Source organism: Neoarius graeffei, chromosome 13 (assembly GCF_027579695.1).
Source record: "Neoarius graeffei isolate fNeoGra1 chromosome 13, fNeoGra1.pri, whole genome shotgun sequence".
Lineage (NCBI taxonomy): Eukaryota > Metazoa > Chordata > Actinopteri > Siluriformes > Ariidae > Neoarius > Neoarius graeffei.
The window spans coordinates 59,745,785-59,767,130 of NC_083581.1; the positions used below are offsets into that span (position 1 = coordinate 59,745,785).

At 44.2% G+C, this 21,346-nt stretch overlaps 1 protein-coding gene across 4 annotated transcripts in view; it reads left to right on the top strand.

The window, feature by feature from the left end:
* The window catches only part of megf6a (multiple EGF-like-domains 6a), a 92,326-nt gene that overhangs the window by 68,226 nt on the left and 2,754 nt on the right, over positions 1-21,346 (top strand). For 3 of the 4 annotated variants that reach the window (XM_060938217.1, XM_060938218.1, XM_060938219.1), the window contains 2 exons: positions 10,362-10,490; positions 10,601-10,729. In XM_060938217.1, coding sequence (XP_060794200.1) covers positions 10,362-10,490; positions 10,601-10,729 — 258 coding nt within the window. Of the gene's footprint in view, positions 1-9,073; positions 9,174-10,361; positions 10,491-10,600; positions 10,730-21,346 lie in introns of those variants that run through there. The other variant, XM_060938220.1, reaches the window with a different exon arrangement.

A 21,346-nucleotide genomic window follows, 5' to 3' on the forward strand; every position in this document is an offset into this window, starting at 1 on the left:
ATCTACATAGATGTATAGAGGCCCATTTTCAGCAACTATCACTCCAGTGTTCTAATGGTACAATGTGTTTGCTCATTGCCTCAGAAGGCTAATGGATGATGAGAAAACCCTTGTACAATCATGTTAGCACAGCTGAAAACAGTTGAGCTCTTTAGAGAAGCTATAAAACTGACCTTCCTTTGAGCAGATTGAGTTTCTGGAGCATCACATTTGTGGGGTTGATTAAATGCTCAAAATGGCCAGAAAAATGTCTTGACTATATTTTCTATTCATTTTACAACTTATGGTGGGAAATAAAAGTGTGACTTTTCATGGAAAACACAAAATTGTCTGGGTGACCCCTGTTCAGAATTGCGGTGCCAGGTCTTAATTATTTTGACCTTTAAAAGTAGTAAACAGGCACCCTTGTCAGACATAGTGGCTCCCAACTCGTTAGTTGTCAGGGCATGTTACAACATGCCAACTTCAGACACCCTGGCGCCACTGTCCATCACACGCCAACTTCAGACACCCTGGCGCCACTGTCCATCACACTGTGCTGCGTGGACTATATAAGATGCGCACAAACATCGAAGAAAACACAGCACACATCAGACGGGGACTCCATGCAACACCTGCTTCTCATCAGTGAATATTTGGATCCGTTTCTCTCTTTCTTTCTCGGTTTCATTTCTTTCTTGCTTTCTGTCTTTCTATCGCGGACGTGTCAGGATCCAACGTCCATCATTTGTGCCGTGTGAGCATTCCGTGCGTCCTTGAATGTAAGTTGTTTATTGTTGCGTAGCTACTGTGTTATGTGTGTACTCGTTATCTGTAACTGTTACATGTGACGGTAAGGCTAGCGAGTATTTCTTCTCTTTTTCTCTCATCCTGTGTCTGTCTATTTTCTTACGTGTTTGTTCTGTTCTGTTCAGTAGCCATGTAATGATAGCGCTTGTTTTCTCGACCACGGTTTGTTATGGGAGCACATTTCATTATTAGCTATTGCCGTGTTGGGAGTGTAGTGGTGGTATGTACAGTTCATAACCGCGCCACATATTCTAACCTTCTATGCGCAATACAGCGCGGGGCAGCGCTTAAAGGAGCCACGCTCCCCTTCATTCAGCCGACACACTCTGTGTCTTCATGCGGGTGTGACTCGCTGTAAGCAGTTGCACCACGCACCTTGGTAATGATAGCTGCTGTAGGCAGCTATCCTCATCCTCCGTGTACGTTGTACACATTGTACATATTGTGTACATATCGTGTAGATAGTCAGTATCTAGTGTGTTGTGTTATTTATTATGGGGTGTAAATAGCATTCATTGGGCTTTACATTGTTTTACTTATATAGTATTCATTTGTGTGTTTTACATTTGTATTACATTGTATATAATTATTATTCATTTGCGTTAATATATATTTAATGCGATGTGTATTTGTATTTATATCATTGTTATTATTTACATTATTGCTTGTGTGTATATTATTGCTCATGTCTTGTTGTATTTGTATTTTATTCTGTTTTCTAGTAAAACCACGGTTTACACGGTTTCTCGTGAGTGGATATCCATTAATTCCTGTTCTAACCGGACAGCCTGTGTAGCTTGCTGTATACCCGATCCAGTGTCCCCCTTATACAGTCCTTTACCCTGTCCATCACCGGACACCCATTTTTATATGGTCCTTCGAGCCGGATACAGCATTCTACACAGTCAGGATGTCCACTCATGATGGCAGTGCCCGTCCTCGCCGTGAGCACCACCACCCCAGGCACCTGGATGACTACGTGGTGACCCAGGCTCAGCGACGGCTGCCACAGGACGGCGTACACACCCAGGATGATTCTTCCCACGTGGGAGACAGCAGGCCCCGGGAGCCATCACACACTCCCCCTGCTGGGCAGACTCCCCTCGACACGTCAGCAGCTATCCTCCTCGCCCTTCAGCAGATACGGGAGGACAATCAGCAACTGCAGCGGGATAATCGGCAGATGCAGGAGGACAATCGGCAGCTGCAGCGGGATGTGCAGTACCTGTTGCAACAACACTATGCATCACCTCCACGCACTCCAGCGAGGGACATCCAGGTTCCAGCCGTCACGCCTGGAACCCCCCCAGCAGTCTTATCATCACCACTGCAGCATGACAGAACATACAGCCCTGCTGACTCAACCAGTGGACATCGCCGCGCCCCGGTGGCGGAGCAGACGTCACTTCTACCTCGGCCACACATCGCAGGAGCTGAGGCAGCGACGTCCGCACCGCCACACGGAGGAGCTCCCCATCTGCCAACACCACTGACGGCAGAGCTGACAGAGCACCTGAGGAGCATGAATCTGCCACGGGGTCACTCATTCACGTCATCCTCACCCTTTCCTGCCACCCCACAGTACTCAGCGCCATTCAGCCCACGGCGCCCTTCGTCTGCTCAGAGACAGCGGACGTCATCACCGGTGTCGGCCGGTCAGAGGGCAGTGGCACCAGATCATCACAGGCTGTCACCTGTCCCACAGCGACTGACATCTCTTCCCCCTCAGGAGCTGACCTACCGCGGGCCCAAGATGCGAATCCCAGCGTTCACCGAGGACGACCCACGGCAGTTCAACAGGATGCAGCTGGCGCTCGACAACGTCCTACCACCCGACGCGACAGAGCGCTTCAAATATCAGATCCTGCTGGACCACCTGAAGCTAGAGGATGCTGTCCTGGTAGCGGATGCTTACTGCCACAGTAGCTACCCCTACAGTGATACGATGGCAGCCCTCACGAAGCTCTTTGGGCAGCCCCGCAAACTGGCACTCAGGCAGATCAACCAGGTCTTGGCTGAGCCCCCTGTCAGGAGCGGTGACCAGAGAGGCTTCAGGAACTTCGCCCTGAAGGTGCAGTCCTTGGTGGGGATGCTGGATAAGATGGGGACCCAGGAACAGCTTGAGCTACGGTGTGGTTCGCATGTGTCTCGGTTGCTGCCCAAGCTGCCTCACGAGCTGCGTACTGCCTTCAGGCGGTACATCGACCCAGACCGTGTGCCTGTCCCCACACTCCTGGACTTCGCCGCATGGTTACAGCACGAGGTTGGTGTGCAGCTGGACGAGACCAACGACCCGCCAAAGGCAACAGCGAGCCAGGCAGAGCGGCAGCGGAGCACCAGAGGCAAGCAGCCGGCAGCCACACGCTCCACCACGGTCCTGCTGGTAGACCCCCCAGCCAAGTCAGCTCAGCAGCCATCAAAGTCAGCTCCACGTACACCCGCCAAGGTGGAGCCTCCAAAGAAGTACTGCCCCTTCTGCAACAGCACGGAGCACTACTTCAACCAGTGCACTGCGTTCAAGAGTATGTCACTGGAACCGAGGCTCCAGTGGATCAAGACCGGGAAGAAGTGCTGGAGGTGTGGACGCGACCATCAAGCAGCTCAGTGCTACCTCAAGGCACGGTGCCCGAAGTGCAATCGCCTGCACCTCGAGGTACTGCATGAGGTGAATGCACAAAGCAGGCCGGAGACTGCAACACTGTCTTCACCCAGCCAGCCATCCACCTACTACCTCGACCCAGCACGGAGAGGTAGTTGTGTGCTGCTGAAGATGGTGAAGGTGCTCCTTCATCACAGGGGCAAGAAGATGGAGACCTACGCCATCCTCGATGACGGGTCAGAGCGCACCATGCTCCTCCCCCAAGCAGCGCAGCAGCTTGGCCTGAAAGGACAGAGTGAGAACCTGGCCCTCCGCACCATCCGTCATGACATCAGAACGGTGCCGGGGAGGTCAGTGTCCTTCTCTGTGTCATCCCTCAGTCAACCGCAGCAGCGGTACAAGATACAGCGGGCTTTCACATCACCCGAACTGGGACTGTCCCCTCATTCACACCCAGTTGAGGCTCTCCAAAGGACCTACCGCCACCTCAGAGGGCTGCCTCTTCACTCCGTTACTCAGGCCCGTCCGCTGCTCCTCATTGGGTCTGACTACCCAGACCTCCTCATCCCCATCGAGCCTGTGCACATGGGCCCACCAGGTGGACCCATTGCCCTGAAGACACGCCTTGGGTGGACACTTCAAGGCCCCGCCAAGGCTGTCAAGCGTCGGTCTTCCACCCCAGCGTGCCTGTTCATCAGTGCACCGTCACCATCAGTGGAGCTGCTGCAGGACGCCACCGAGCTGCGGAAGTCCCAGTTCTGCGGCCACATCACCGTGACCTCTGACCCTGCGTTGCCTGATGCAGGGAACTTCAGTCAATATCCAGAGCTGCTGGAGGCCACAGTCAGAGCGCGTCACGGGGCGGCCACATCCGCCATCACAGCTGAGGACTACAGGCAAGCGGAGATGGCACTCCTCAGAAAGACACAGAGTGACTCCTTCCCCGAAGACCTCACCCTGCTCTCAGCGGGGAAGCCAGTCTCCACTGACAGCAGGATCCTCACATTGTCCCCGGAGTACGACGCTGAGACACAGCTGATCCGGGTCGGAGGTCGTCTGCGCAGGTGTGACACAGTTGAGGAGGAGACTCTGCACCCCATCCTGCTTGACCCTCAGCACCCCATCACCCAGCTCATCATCCGAGACTTCGACAGCCACCTGGCGCACCCAGGACCAGAGCGAGTGTTTGCTGAGCTGCGCCGGCGGTACTGGATCGTGCGTGGGAGAGCGGCTGTCAAGAAACATCAGCACAGCTGTCCAGAGTGTCAGAAGTGGCGAGGCACACCAGTGATCCCCAGAATGGCTGACTTGCCACCATCAAGTCTGCGCTTGCACAAGCCAGCCTTCTATTCCACTGGAATGGATTGTTTCGGGCCGTACCTCATCAAAATCGGCCGACGCACTGAGAAACGGTGGGGCATCGTTTTCAAGTGCCTGACAATCCATGCAGTGCATCTAGACCTCCTCACCAGCATGGACACTGATGCTTTCTTGATGGCCCTGCGGCGCTTCATCGCACGCCGAGGGAAGCCACATGAGCTGCTCTCCGACCAAGGCACCAATTTCAGAGGGGGTCAGTCTGAACTGCAGGAGACGTTCAAAGCCCTCAGCCCAGAGCTACAGTCCCACTTAGCCAGTCAACAGATTGACTTCAAGTTCAATCCTCCACATGCTCCGCACTTCGGTGGTTCCTGGGAACGGGAGATCCGTTCCATCAAAGCTGCCCTACACACTACACTCGATGCACAGACAGTCACTGAGGAGGTGTTGAGGACAGTGCTGATCGAGGTGGAAAGCATCATCAACTCCAAGCCCTTGGGTTACACCTCGTCAGACATCGCAGATCCAGATCCCATCACTCCAAACATGCTGCTGATGGGGCGGCACGACCCCTCCATACCACAAGTGGTCTACACCGACTCCGACATCCTGAGCAGGCGCAGGTGGAGACAGTGCCAGGCCCTTGCGGACCAATTCTGGGCTAAGTTCATCAGGAACTACCTGCCCTCTCTTCAAACCCGCTCCAAGTGGCAACGAGACCGGGAGGACCTCATCGTTGACAGCATCGTGATGATTGTCGACCCTCAACTCCCACGTGCCCTGTGGCCTGTGGGCAAGGTCACTGCTGTCATCCCTGGAGCAGATGGCAGGGTACGTACTGCACAGGTGCAGGTCAAGGACCGGACCTACACACGCCCAGTCTCACGCCTGGTGAGACTCCCTTCACTCCCTCAGGACACCTCTGCCTGACATCATGGACACAACTTTGTTCCACAAAGTTGGGGGCGGCTGTTCAGAATTGCGGTGCCAGGTCTTAATTATTTTGACCTTTAAAAGTAGTAAACAGGCACCCTTGTCAGACATAGTGGCTCCCAACTCGTTAGTTGTCAGGGCATGTTACAACATGCCAACTTCAGACACCCTGGCGCCACTGTCCATCACACGCCAACTTCAGACACCCTGGCGCCACTGTCCATCACACTGTGCTGCGTGGACTATATAAGATGCGCACAAACATCGAAGAAAACACAGCACACATCAGACGGGGACTCCATGCAACACCTGCTTCTCATCAGTGAATATTTGGATCCGTTTCTCTCTTTCTTTCTCGGTTTCATTTCTTTCTTGCTTTCTGTCTTTCTATCGCGGACGTGTCAGGATCCAACGTCCATCATTTGTGCCGTGTGAGCATTCCGTGCGTCCTTGAATGTAAGTTGTTTATTGTTGCGTAGCTACTGTGTTATGTGTGTACTCGTTATCTGTAACTGTTACATGTGACGGTAAGGCTAGCGAGTATTTCTTCTCTTTTTCTCTCATCCTGTGTCTGTCTATTTTCTTACGTGTTTGTTCTGTTCTGTTCAGTAGCCATGTAATGATAGCGCTTGTTTTCTCGACCACGGTTTGTTATGGGAGCACATTTCATTATTAGCTATTGCCGTGTTGGGAGTGTAGTGGTGGTATGTACAGTTCATAACCGCGCCACATATTCTAACCTTCTATGCGCAATACAGCGCGGGGCAGCGCTTAAAGGAGCCACGCTCCCCTTCATTCAGCCGACACACTCTGTGTCTTCATGCGGGTGTGACTCGCTGTAAGCAGTTGCACCACGCACCTTGGTAATGATAGCTGCTGTAGGCAGCTATCCTCATCCTCCGTGTACGTTGTACACATTGTACATATTGTGTACATATCGTGTAGATAGTCAGTATCTAGTGTGTTGTGTTATTTATTATGGGGTGTAAATAGCATTCATTGGGCTTTACATTGTTTTACTTATATAGTATTCATTTGTGTGTTTTACATTTGTATTACATTGTATATAATTATTATTCATTTGCGTTAATATATATTTAATGCGATGTGTATTTGTATTTATATCATTGTTATTATTTACATTATTGCTTGTGTGTATATTATTGCTCATGTCTTGTTGTATTTGTATTTTATTCTGTTTTCTAGTAAAACCACGGTTTACACGGTTTCTCGTGAGTGGATATCCATTAATTCCTGTTCTAACCGGACAGCCTGTGTAGCTTGCTGTATACCCGATCCAGTGTCCCCCTTATACAGTCCTTTACCCTGTCCATCACCGGACACCCATTTTTATAACCCCAAACTTTTGAACGGTAGTGTACATAGACATTATCCCATAAACTTAGCATTCGTTTGATTTAATACATTGAACATGTATATGATAGATAGTAAATCTGAATTAATGCTGACAGTTTTGAAAACTTAAATATTTCAAAAGACTTCTTGAAGAAATCAGATGCAACTAATGAGGACATAGGGAGAAAAGGTCAGTCACCCTCATCTCATCTCATTATCTCTAGCCGCTTTATCCTTCTACAGGGTCGCAGGCAAGCTGGAGCCTATCCCAGCTGACTACGGGCGAAAGGCGGGGTACACCCTGGACAAGTCACCAGGTCATCACAGGGCTGACACATAGACACAGACAACCATTCACACTCACATTCACACCTACGATCACTTTAGAGTCACCAGTTAACCTAACCTGCATGTCTTTGGACTGTGGGGGAAACCGGAGCACCCGGAGGAAACCCACGCGGACACAGGGAGAACATGCTCGAACCCGGACCTTCTTGCTGTGAGGCGACAGCGCTAACCACTACACCACCGTGCCGCCCGTCAGTCACCCTAAGAAATTTTATTTAATATATGAACATTTTGATAATTAATAGAACTTAAGTTTAATGTGAATTTAGTTTGTCATTTTTGTTGATCATAAATTATAACCATAGCCTTGAATGTAAAATGTGATTTTATTTTGAATTCAAACAATACTCCTATTGATTTGAAACATATTTTCATGTAAATATATAAAACAGACAACAGATATTTTTTTATCTACTACAGCTCAGATTGCAGGAAAAGTGGTTTGTAAGGCCTTATTTTTCAAAATTTTCCTGGGGGGGTATCCCTCCCAGACACCCCCCCCCCATTGGCTTTGGCTTTATATGTGTGTGTATATATATAATTTTTTTTTGTGATATTTTTGTTTGATGGTGTGCCGTGGGATTTTTCAAATGTAAAATATGTGCCGTGGCTCAAGAATGGTTGGGAAACACTGCTCTAACACACCTGTTTCAGTGACTTCAATATTTAATCAAGGATCTGATTAGTTCCATCACACGTGTCTCTAATACTCAAGTGCTACTGAAGATATTGATTAAAATGTCTCTTGTATTAGATTAGAGCTGGGAAAAACCTTGGCTGAGGAAGGTTCAACAGCTATGTTAGGCTAACTTTTTCAGTTTTTCTCCTTGTTTCGCATTTGGGTAACTGTAAAGTCTTGGAACAAGTGAGTTTCCAGTAGATTTTTTCTTATTAATCTGGATGTTCACATCATATAGTCATATGTTCACATTATTGTTTTTCATAGAACACAAAACTTACAGATTAACAGTATTGTGGTTATATAACACAGCTTTATACCACTATAGCTGTTATTGTAATGGACAATGTAGTCAGCTTGCACCATCGCACTCTATTTTGATGATCTTTATTCTTCTAACCAGTGTAACAATAAAATTAATGATCTATTTGCAGGAGGTATCTATTTACAAAATTCAGCAAGACAGGACACAAACACAGAATGATAATATAACCAGATCCAAAGGGATATGTCCATGGTAATGGCAATCAGAAAAATAGGAGTCTGAGAACTCATCCAACACTGGGAATTACAAGACTTTGCACTGTTCTGCAGTATGCACTGGGGGTCAGTGTTGTAGTCGAGTCACTAAACCTTGAATCCGAGTCCAGTCTCAAGTCCCCAGTGTTCAAGTCTGAGCCAAGTCCAAGTCATTAAAAAAATTTGAGTTGAGTCCACTATTGATCCAAGTCAAGTCTGAGAACAAGACTCCAACCGCACCATTTGATGGTGGCTGTTTTAGCACCATTATCATTAGTTTGTTCCTGAACCTGATGTATGAACAGGTGAATGTGCATTCTCTTTGTCAGGGAGTGCAAAGTATTCTGTCAGAGATGGTTGGGAGATGGATGTAAGTGCAGAAGGTGTGTTAATTAATACAAGTGAAGAGGGGTAAACAATCTAGAATAAGGCTCGGTAATGTGTCAGCAACGCAACTCAATACTTCACAAAGTAAGTGAGTTTTCATAGTTTTTATATAGGTGCGTCGATTGCGCCTTAATCCTGTGCAGGTGCGAGTCGTTTACGGTGCGCACGAGAGAGTCTGCTTGGTGTGCGTGCTGTCTGGAGCGTGCCTGAGAGTCTATCTGATGCACGCTACAAGATCCGCAGGTATGACACTCTTGCACAAAATTAACACAAAATTGAATGTAGATATAAATATCATGTCAAATTATTATGGCATGTTTCAAAAAATAAAGAAAAAATCTGAATCCTCATCTCCAATTTGCAAGTCCGAATGCAGTTAATGCACAAGTCTGAGTCCAAGTCAAGGCCATCCATCCATCCATTATCTGTAGCCACTTATCCTGTCCTACAGGGTCGCAGGCAAGCTGGAGCCTATCCCAGCTGACTATGGGTGAGAGGCAGGGTACACCCTGGACAAGTTGCCAGGTCATCGCAGGGCTAACACAAAGACAACCATTCATGCTCACATTTACACCTACGGTCAATTTAGAGCCACCAATTAGCCTAATCTGCTTGCCTTTGGACTGTGGGGGAAACCGGAGCACCCGGAGAAAACCCACGCAGACACGGGGAGAGCATGCAAACTCCACACAGAAAGGCCCTTGCCAGCCACTGGGCTCGAACCCAGGACTTTTTTGCTGTGAGGCTACAGTGCTAACCACTACGCCACCGTGCCGCCCCTCCAAGTCAAGTCACAAATCCTTAAAATTAGGGCATGAGTCGGACTCAAGTCTGAGTCCTGGACTCGAGTACTACAAGCCTGCTGGGGGTAATGTAATGCTAAAAGCAGGGAATGGAAATTTAAAGCTAGTGCTGTGGCAGTAATCTGGCAATCACATCTCTGCTGGCAGGTAGGGGTAATGTCCTGGAGTCTCATGAAAACAGTATGTCAACAAAATAACACAACCCAAGGCAAGTACATTATTAGAAACTCTTCACAAGCATCTCTTTTTTTTTTGTGGTTGACAGAAATGCTTTTCCCTACTCTGTAAGCAAAACCTACTTAATTCAGTATTCGTATCCATTGCAAGAGGTGACGTGTGCCTGCAAAATAAAATTAGCAGACCACCAAGTTTCTCAGGAACAGTAGTTTATCTGGGCTATAATTTTCTTCAGGAAGAGGAGAGGGGAAAAAATCATAATATTGCCAATATGGATGGAGTTAAAATCACTGGGGAGCACAAGTTAAATATGGAAATACCAGCTCCTCATGTACAATTAATCCCATCCAAAAAACGCTCTCGTGGAAAATATAATTGATGTTAAATTATAGGGGGTTGATTTATAGAATTTCTAGAACATTGATTCATATTTTTATTTCCTTCTCATCAGCATGTCCAGCTGGCTGGTATGGACAGGACTGTAAGCAAGTAGCTCTGTGTGGAGAAGGAGCCAGGAGTGATCCTGTCACAGGCCGCTGTGTGTGCAATATCAGCCACCAAGGAGAAGACTGTGGACAAGGTCTGAGCTCTCAAAACAGCAGGTTCTTAATGATGATGATAAGATTACTTGGTGGTGCACCTATGATGTCTGTCTCTTTCTTCATGTCAAGCTTCATTTGTGTGTTTCAGGTTGTGCACAGGGCTGGTTTGGAGAAGACTGCACTTGGCGTTGTAACTGCAGTAATGGTGCACTGTGTGATCCTGTAACAGGAAACTGCACCTGTGGCCTGGGCTGGACTGGGGATAACTGTGATACAGGTAAATTAAACAAGAGACCTGTCTAGGTCTGAGCTCAGCCTTTTACATTGACATCAGGATTCAAACCGACATTGCAAAATCCGTTCCTTTCCTGGACAGTGCTGTAGACTGCTCGGCCACTGAGGATTACATCACAAACTGAGGTTATGTAACATGGCACTTACATAGTCAGTATGCCATTAAAGAAAGAAAGAAAACACAACTTTATTCATCACACACTTGTGAAATTTCCTCTCTGCATTTAACTCATCTGAAGCAGTGAAAACATACACATGAGCAATGAGCACACACACACACACACAGAGAGCAGTGGGCAGCCATGCTAACAGTGCCCAGGGAGCAGTTGGGCGTTAGGTGCCTCGCTCAAGGGGAGCTCAGCCCAAGGCCATCCCATATTAACCTAACAGCATGTCTGGACTGTGGGGGAAACCGGAGCACTGGGAGGAAACCCACGCAGACATGGGGAGATCATGCAAATTCCACACAGAAAGGCCCTCGCCAGCCACTGGGTTCGAACCCAGAACCTTCTTGCTGTGAGGCAACCGTGCTAACCACTACACCACCGTGCCACCCATGGTGCCACACCATGGCTGTGGAATCACTACCTGAGGCTGGCACGCCAGTTACATTCTTAAACACGCTCGAACTTGATTAAACATACACATACAGACAGGTGCTTCAGCCAAAGGCTGTGCCACAAAGTGGCTATAAATAGTTGCTGAGAATGTAGTGTCTGCAAAGTTTCTTGAAATTATTTAAAGAGGTACTGCACACTTAAATGTGTTTCTTGAGCTGTAAACTAAATTATATGACTGTACTTTGATGAAACACATCAATGCTGGTGTTAATACTGACCATTACTATTTTTTTAAATAAAAACCCAGTGGTGGCACGGTGGTGTAGTGGTTAGCGCTGTCGCCTCACAGCAAGAAGGTCCAGGTTCGAGCCCCGTGGCCGGCGGGCCTTTCTGTGCGGAGTTTGCATGTTCTCCCTGTGTCTGTGTGGGTACTCCGGTTAACTGGTAACTCTAAATTGACCGTAGATGTGAATGGTTGTCTATGTGTCAGCCCTGTGATGACCTGGCGATTTCTCCAGGGTGTACCCCGCCTTTCGCCCGTAGTCAGCTGGGATAGGCTCCAGCTTGCCTGCGACCCTGTAGAACAGGGTAAAGTGGCTAGAGATAATGAAATGAGATGAAAATGGCTCAAAACGCCACCTACTGGTTAAAATCTTCCTGAACCTTGCAAGGTATTTGGTATTTCTGTATGTCATGAAATTTTTATTTTAGAAAAAGAAAAAGTTAATGCCCTAATCAAAGATGGGCAGCCCACCTCCCCAGCCCCGCCCTTGAGTGGGAGTCTCTGAAACCGTATTCATTTTCAAATATATGCTGATTGAGATCATCGACTGTATAAAAAATGTACAGTGCATCGTGTATAAAAAGTGAAGCCACCACAGATCTAGTGCCACTGCAGGTTAGTTGCAGTGCACTTTTTAACACCATCTATCCTCATCTTTCACTGACTAAACAGTCTTTGTTCCATGTTGCTTTTCTTATCTAAACTGTCTTTCCATCTACAATGTCTAATTTAAACAGCTAGTTTTCCCTATGCTGCTATCTGCACGTTTTCCTTTCCCCCCAGAAGCTAGTTTTAAAATGTTATTCTACTTTAAAGTAAGAAGATGTGGATATGTTTGGGAATGACATGATTGACAGCTTTCACGGAATAGACCAGCTGTAGCCACCCAGCTAACTTCACCACAGAATTTACTGTCATGGACCTACCTATATACCTACATATACCAATACCTACTGAAATTTTCAGGATACATGCACTAATACAAACTGTTAGCCATTTCTATTTTAAAAAATATTTGAAACATTGAGAGGTTTAATAGGAAAAGGTCTAGGTTAATCTCACTAGCTTAATCATGCTAGTTCATCTAGCCATCTTATTTAGCAATATTATTTCAGCATTACTGACATCCAGCCGGCCAGCTGTCAAAATTTGTGCAAAAGCCAATTATCCGTCAGTGAACACATACACTACTAATAACATTCAGATGCATTTTATAAATAGGTGTCACAGATAGGTTTTTCACTCACTGCCGACTGTAGTCTAAACCAGCTACTTTTCCTGAAACCACAGTTAATCTGTCAGCGAATGTTCAGTTCATGTCCAAGTGATAAATGTCCTTATTAAATGCATTTGTATTCATAAAGGATGAAGGACTTGGGTGTACCTTACTTTGCATCTTGTCTCTACTGTGCAAACTCAAGAAGAAGAAAGTCTCTACTACAGACTCTGGTTGCAAATTTGACAACATGGCAAAGGTATTTTGGCTTGATTTCTACAGAATGGGAGTGAACAGGAGAGCGCAGTCCATTTGTTATATAGTCGATGATTGAGACTCACTGAGCAACTCCTGCCTCACACATCCACAAACACCCCCTCCCCCTTTCCCATTTTTTTTTTTGCATTTTTCAAAATTATGCAGTTAGTAGAGTTAGTATCAAGTCAAGTCAAGTTTATTTGTATAGCGCTTTTAACAATAAAAATTGTCGCAAAGCAGCTTTACAGAATTTGAACGACTTAAAACATGAGCTAATTTTGTCCCTAATCTCTCCCCAATGAGCAAGCCTGTGGCAACGGTGGCAAGGAAAAACTCCCTCAGACGACATGAGGAAGAAACCTCGAGAGGAACCAGACTCAAAAGGGAACCCATCCTCATTTGGGCAACAACAGACAGCATGACTATAACATTAACAGTTTTAACATGAAGACAGTTTCGTTGATGTTGTAACTCTTCATTGATGGAAACTTGAGTGCAAAACTGTTCATGGCAACTGCAGTCCTAAAGTTAGCAAGTCAACTGTAGTCCTCAGCCATAAAAGCATTACTGTAAGAGTCCAGAGCATCCTCCAGGTGTAACCCTCAACTGTCCTCATGGGGCCGTCCTCCACAGGAGCGATGTGATAAAACTCCAACCAGACACAGGGCACCAGGATGGATCAAGCAGGTCCGAGGGGCAGAAGAGGCCAGCATCTCAATCCCAGGACCAACATGTAACTCAGAGGGACAGATTGGGGGGGATGGAGGGAGAGAGAGAAAACACAGGTTGTTAGGTATGCCCTAAAAATGACACAAGTATTAAATCTGTGTGGTAGGCTCGCAGAGAGGAGAGTCTTGACATCAGGGACATAATACACAACAATGGCATGTTACTGTAATATGGTTAAAAAATATCATGACTGCTCTGGCTGGATGCTTGATTGGGTGATGGGAGTACACTCCTCAGCAATGATGGGATGCAGATGGGACCCATTAGGGCTGGCCAAGACAATTCAGTTACATTTCACCGGGTCTGGGACATGCGACAGAATGTCTGACGGCCGATTCCCTGCAGGCTATGAGAGCCAGTCGAGGTCTCCACCCTCTCCACCAAAAGATTTCCTGTTGACTCCATGTAACTCAGAGGGACAGATTTGGGGGGGGGAGAGAGAGAGGGACAGAAAACACGGGTTGTTAGGTATGCCCAATGTCACCAGAATAAGTAGGAACAGTATACATATTGCACTGAGTACAAGCAGGGACTCCGGCAACTAACTATGACAGCATAACTAAAAGGGGAGAGCCAGAAGATAACACAGGCATGAAGGAGCCCCAGGACATAAGCAGCAGCCACTACACCGTCAACAAACTCGAGTGAGCAAGCGAGTGGGGACTGACAGCATCCATACATCACAGTTTACCAAACACTCTATGTCTGAGGACCCTCTAGATCTACACCTTTACCTCATAAACACCATTAACAAAAGGCTTGACTAAACAGATATGTTTTCAGGCTAGACTTAAATGCTGAGACTGTGTCTGATTCCCGAACACTACTTGGAAGGCTGTTCCATAACTGTGGAGCTTTGTAAGAAAAGGCTCTGCCCCCTGATGTAGCCTTCACTATACGAGGTACCAGCAGATAGCCTGCACCTTTTGATCTAAGTAGGCGTGGCGGGTCATAGAGGAGCAGAAGTTCACTCAGGTACTGTGGTGCGAGACCATTTAGTGCTTTAAAGGTCAGTAGTAGTATTTTATAATCAATACGAAATTTGATTGGGAGCCAATGCAGTGTGGATAAGACAGGCATGATGTGATCATATTTTCTAGTTCTAGTAAGGACTCTTGCTGCTGTATTTTGAACTAACTGGAGCTCGTTTATGCACTTATTGGAACATCCAGACAGTAAGGCATTACAATAATCCAACCTGGAGGTAACGAAAGCATGGACTAGTTTTTCCGCGTCATGTAATGACATTAAATTTCTCATCTTAGCAATATTTCTGAGATGAAAGAAAGCTATCCGGGTGATGTTATCAATGTGAGTTTCGAATGAAAGACTGGGGTCAATAATCACTCCGAGGTCTTTTACTGCTGCACGTGAAGAAACAGAAAGGCCATCCAGAGTCACTGTGTAATCAGAAAACTTACTTCTAGCTGTATGTGGTCCTAGTACAAGTACTTCAGTCTTGTCAGAGTTAAGCAGAAGGAAATTAATAAGCATCCAGTGTCTAATGTCCTTAACACATTCCTCAATTCTATTAAGCTGGTGTCTCTCATCAGGTTTTGCAGAAACATACAACTGTGTGTCATCAGCATAACAGTGGAAACTAATACAATGTTTACGAATAATATCACCCAGAGGTAACATATATAGAGAAAAAAGCAGTGGACCCAAGACAGAACCTTGTGGAACACCAAACTTTACTTCAGTACATCTAGAAATATCACCATTTATATCAACATACTGATAACGATCAGTTAAATAAGACCTGAGCCAGGAGAGGGCCGTTCCCTTAACTCCCACAACATTTTCTAGTCTATCCAGAAGAATGGAATGATCAGTGGTATCAAATGCTGCACTAAGGTCAAGCAACATAAGTAGCGAGACACAGCCCTGATCAGACGCCAACAGTAGGTCATTTACTACTTTAACCAGTGCTGTCTCTGTGCTATGATGAGGTCTAAATCCTGACTGATACATTTCATGGATGTTATTCCTATGTAAATATGAGCATAACTGCTGTGCCACAGCTTTTTCAAGGATCTTGGAGATAAAGGGGAGGTTTGATATTGGCCGATAATTGGACAGCTGACAGGGATCAAGGTCAGTTTTTTTAATCAGGGGTTTGATAACTGCTAGTTTAAAGGATTTGGGTACATAGCCAATCGTAAGAGAAGAATTTATTATTTTTAGAAGCGGTTCAATTACTTCAGGTATTATCTGTTTGAATAGACGTGTAGGTAAGGGATCTAGTACGCAAGTTGAGGCTTTTGATGCCGAGATTAATGAAAGTAATTCATTTTCTTTAAGGGGAGTAAAACATTCTAACTGATGATCTGATACAGTTATATAGTTAACTACAAGGTCACTTTCATTGTCTGACCTTAAATTAGTAGTTTGAATTTTTTGTCGGATATTCTCAATTTTGTCATTAAAAAAATTCATGAAGTCATTGCTACTACATACTGCAGGTGTGCATGTGTCTATAGTGGACTTATTCCTGGTTAATTTTGCTACATTATTAAATAGGAATCTAGGATTATTTTTGTTATCTTCTATTAGGGAGGAGAGATATGTTGATCTCGCAGCACTAAGAGCTTTTCTATACTTCAGGAAGCTCTCCTTCCACGCTAATTTGAACACTACCAATTTTGTTTGACGCCATTTATGTTCCAATTTTTGAGTGGTCTGTTTTAATGTGCGAGTGTCATCATTATACCAGGGTGCTAATTTTTTGTCTCTGACCATTTTCCTTTTTAGAGGAGCTACATTATCTAAGGTATGGCAGAATGTTGACTGTAAGCATTCAGTTGCCTGATCAAGTTCTGCAGGGACTGACAGTGACCCAATCAAAGTTGATAACTCTGGGAGATCATTTATAAAGCTCTGTGCAGTAGTTGACGTGAATGTACGTTTAATACAGTAGCGTGGTGAGGTACATATATTATTACTCAGACATAGTTTGAATGAGATGAGATAATGATCTGAGATAACTTCAGACTGTGGAAGTATGACTATATTGTCTACGTTTAACCTGAATGTTAGTATTAGATCAAGGGTGTGACCAGGGGTTAAATTGGGCCGGGGCTCTCCGGGGCTGAGCCCCGGCACATAAGCTCGGAGCGGATGGCATATGATCACGCACACATCAAAAGCAACAAACCCTTTTCACGATTTTCAGTTCTGAATAATTAAATATCGTTTTATTAATCAATAAACCCATGACTTTTATGAGATAGATCATAGTTTTCCTGATAACAAGACGACCTGTCAAAGCTATTTAGAACAGAACTTGCGATCAGAGATTCTGGTTTCTGGAACACTGCATGGGTTGCTAATTCCGCTTTTTATAAGCGACTTTGGGGTTTCTTTTTTTGTGAGCTCGCTTTAAAAAAAAATCAGAAGTCGTGGTTTGCGGGTTTTTGGGCTTGTGTTTCAGCGTTGTGACTTGTTTATAATTTTCTCCATACACCGTCTCCCCTTTTACCTGCATACGATCCTAATCCATCAGAGGTGCTTGAACGAACTGTCTGTGCATTTGGCGAGTTCAATTTCCATAGTCCCCAGTTATCGACAGAAATTAGCCAGGGGGAAGGGGGAGATGTCAGTTAAAGTTAGCTACTGAAATTGACCAAAAGTTGAGCCTAACGTTGCCTCAAGTTAGCTACCTTTGGCAAACATAAACAAAACACTCGTCTTGTGCTCTAGCCTTAATTAACTGTCGATTATCATATTTTTTATTATTAAAAACAAAATATCAAATAATACTGAAGAGGGGAAAAAATAATACTGATCTAAATATGTTGTGTTTTTATTTTTAGACAGTATGTGTTTAGCAAAACACATACTGTCTAAAAATAAAAACACAACATATTTAAATCAGTATTATTTTTTCCCCTCTTCAGTATTATTTAATATTTTGTTTTTAATAATAAAAAATATGATAATGATTATGTTAACTGTATTGTTAATATTATTAGTGTTTTATTATTTATTGTTAATATTTAATTTAATGTTAATTTATTATTATTTATTGTTAATATTATTAGTGCATTATTAGTGTAATTATTATTGTTATTATTATGTATTCAATTATTTATTTGGCATGTGGTGCTTTTTGTATTGTCTAGAACATACATAAGATGAGCATATTATAGCAGCAAAATAGAAGCACAATCATTTGAATGCAGCAAAAGTTTTGCTGCATTCAAATGATTGTGCTTCTATTTTGCTGCTATAATATGCTCATCTTATGTATGTTCTAGACAATACAAAAAGCACCACATGCCAAATAAATAATTGAATACATAATAATAACAATAATAATAAATGCTTCCAATGTTATAGTGTTGTTTGTATTTGGTTGCATTCACTGCATGAATATATTTGATTGACAATTTGACTGACAGTGTTTTGGCATATTTAACATTTATCCTCCAAAATAAATCAACTGTTTTGGTTTAAGATTGTGCAAGCCTTCAAATTTTCTCAATGAACATTTCTCCTTCACATTTTTCACCTGTAGGCATGTGACAAGATTTAACATGATATTGCTCAACCTACCTCTGTAAAGTCAGCTAACAACTTATTAAAATGCACCAGAATTCAGCAAATAACATGTATGATAATAAAAAACTTCTGGGGGAGGACCCCCAGACCCCCCACTAATCATTTCCTTCAAACCAATGTACAACAACCTGTACAATCTGTTACATTGGCCAACCAATCTACATTCAAACTGCCATAATGTGTAGGGGGGCACTACAAGACACACATAGGCCTACAACACACAGATAAGGTGTATATCTCTGTGCAATATGATATGGTTATCAAATTAGAGGGTTATTTTCCAAAAAGTATATTGGGGCAGGGTGGCGGGGGCAGGGGCGGGTACGAGGCAGAGCCCCCCCACATAACCAATCCCAATTTAACCCCTGGGTGTGACCACCATTATGGGTCAGTCCTATGACATTCTGATCAATCCCTACTGAATCTAAAATGGACACAAATGCTGTTTTCAAAGGGTCTTCTGGGTTATCGAAGTGAATATTAAAATCTCCGACAACTAAAGCTTTGTCTAAGGAAATAACCAGATCTGAGATAAAATCTGCAAATTCAGAAAGAAACTCAGAATATGGCCCCGGGGGCCTGTAAATAATAAGCAATGGAATTAACTGGGTAGACTTATTTTTCGAGGCTACATACATTATATGAGTATGAAGAACTTCAAATGTATTAAATTTATAACCAGGTTTTTGTCCCATCAGTGCTGGGAATGAAGTCACACTTTAATTTCTTCAGTTCGAGAGTTGTTTTCATGGTTTATGCAATAATTTGTTTATGTAGTTTTATGCAATTTACCCAAACAACTATAATATTCCATTTTCCCCATTATCTATAAACTAAACAACATTCAGTATACAGTGGTGCTTGAAAGTTTGTGAACTCTTTAGAATTTTCTATATTTCTTCATAAATATGACTCAAAACATCATCAGATTTTCACACAAGTCCTAAAAGTAGATAAAGAGAACCCAGTTAAACAAATGAGACAAAAGTATTATACTCGGTCACTTATTTATTGAGGAAAATGATCCAATATTACATATCTGTGAGTGGCAAAAGTATGTGAACCTTGAGGATTAGCAGTTAATTTGAAGGTGAAATTAGAGTCAGGTGTTTTCAATCAAAGGGATGACAATCAGGTGTGAGTGGGCACCCTGTTTTATTTAAAGAACAGGGATCTATCAAAGTCTGATCTTCACAACACATGTTTGTGGAAGTGTATCATGGCACGAACAAAGATTTCTGAGGACCTCAGAAAAAGCATTGTTGATGCTCAACAGGCTGGAAAAGGTTACAAAACCATCCCTAAAGAGTTTGGATTCCACCAATCCACAGTCAGACGGATTGTGTACAAATGGAGGAAATTCAAGACCATTGTTACCCTCCCCAGGAGTGGTCGACCAACAAAGATCACTCCAAGAGCAAGGCGTGTAATAGTTGGCGAGGTCACAAAGGACCCCAGGGTAACTTCTAAGCAACTGAAGGCCTCTCTCACCTTGGCTAATGTTAATGTTCATGAGTCCACCATCAGGAGAACACTGAGCAACAATGGTGTGCATGGCAGGGTTGCAAGGAGAAAGCCGCTGCTCTTCAAAAAGAACATTTCTGCTCGTTTGCATTTTGCTAAAGATCATGTGGACAAGCCAGAAAGCTATTGGAAAAATGTTTTGTGGACAGATGAGACCAAAATAGAACTTTTTGGTTTTAATGAGAAGCATTATGTTTGGAGAAAGGAAAACACTGCATTCCAGCATAAGAACCTTATCCCATCTGTGAAACATGGTGGTGGTAGTATCATGATAAAGAAGAATAAAGTTAATGTTTTGGAATGACTAAATCAAAGTCCTGACCTTAATCCAATCAAAATGTTGTGGAAGGACCTGATGCGAGCAGTTCATGTGAGGAAACCCACCAACATCCCAGAGTTGAAGCTGTTCTGTACAGAGGAATGGGCTAAAATTCCTCCAAGCTGGTGTGCAGGACTGATCAACAGTTACCTGAAACCTTTAGTTGCAGTTATTGCTGCACAAGGGGGTCACACCAGATACTGAAAGCAAAGGTTCGCATACTTTTGCCACTCACAGATATGTAATATCAGATCATATTCCTCAATAAATAAGTGACCAAGTATAATATTTTTGTCTCATTTGTTTAACTGGGTTCTCTTTATCTACTTTTAGGACTTGTGTGAAAATGTGATGATATTTTAGGTCATATTTATGCAGAAACATAGAAAATTCTAAAGGGTTCACAAACTTTCAAGCACCACTGTAAATCACAAGAGCAACTGATACTTGTTCCAAAAACAGAAAACTATCCTTATGTTATTGCGCACTTAGTATAAATTATGACATGTGTACTAACATCACAACATTACATGTGGCTCTCAGTTAAATTGTATTGCCTATATTTGGTTAAATAACAGTTAATGGATATATTTGTGGGTGGCACGGTGGTGTAGTGGTTTGCATTGTCGCCTCACAGCAAGAAGGTTTGGGGTTTGAGCCCAGTGGCTGATGGGGGCCTTTCCTTTCTGTGTGGAGTTTGCATGTTCTCCCCGTGGCTGCGTGGGTTTCCTCCAGGTGCTCCAGTTTCCCCCACAGACATGCAGGTTAGGCTAATTGGAGGCTCTAAATTGATTGTAGGTGTGAATGTGAGTGTGAATGGTTGTTTGTCTCTATGTGTCAGTCCTGCGATGATTTGGCGACTTATCCAGGGTGTACCCCACCTCTCCCCATAGTCAGCTGGGATAGGCTCCAGCTTGCCCACGACCCTGCACAGGATAAGCGGTTACAGATAATGTATGTATGTATGTATGTATGTATGTATAAAGTTCAGTGCAATGAAAAATACTGCAAATTCTGTACTAAAAGTAATCAAATAAAAATCACCATTTTGAGAGCTACGATGTTTGTTACATAAACTACAAAGGCCTTGTAACACATGTGTATGACATCTAGTGTAAGATTAACTAACTCGCTAAGCAGGATTTCCA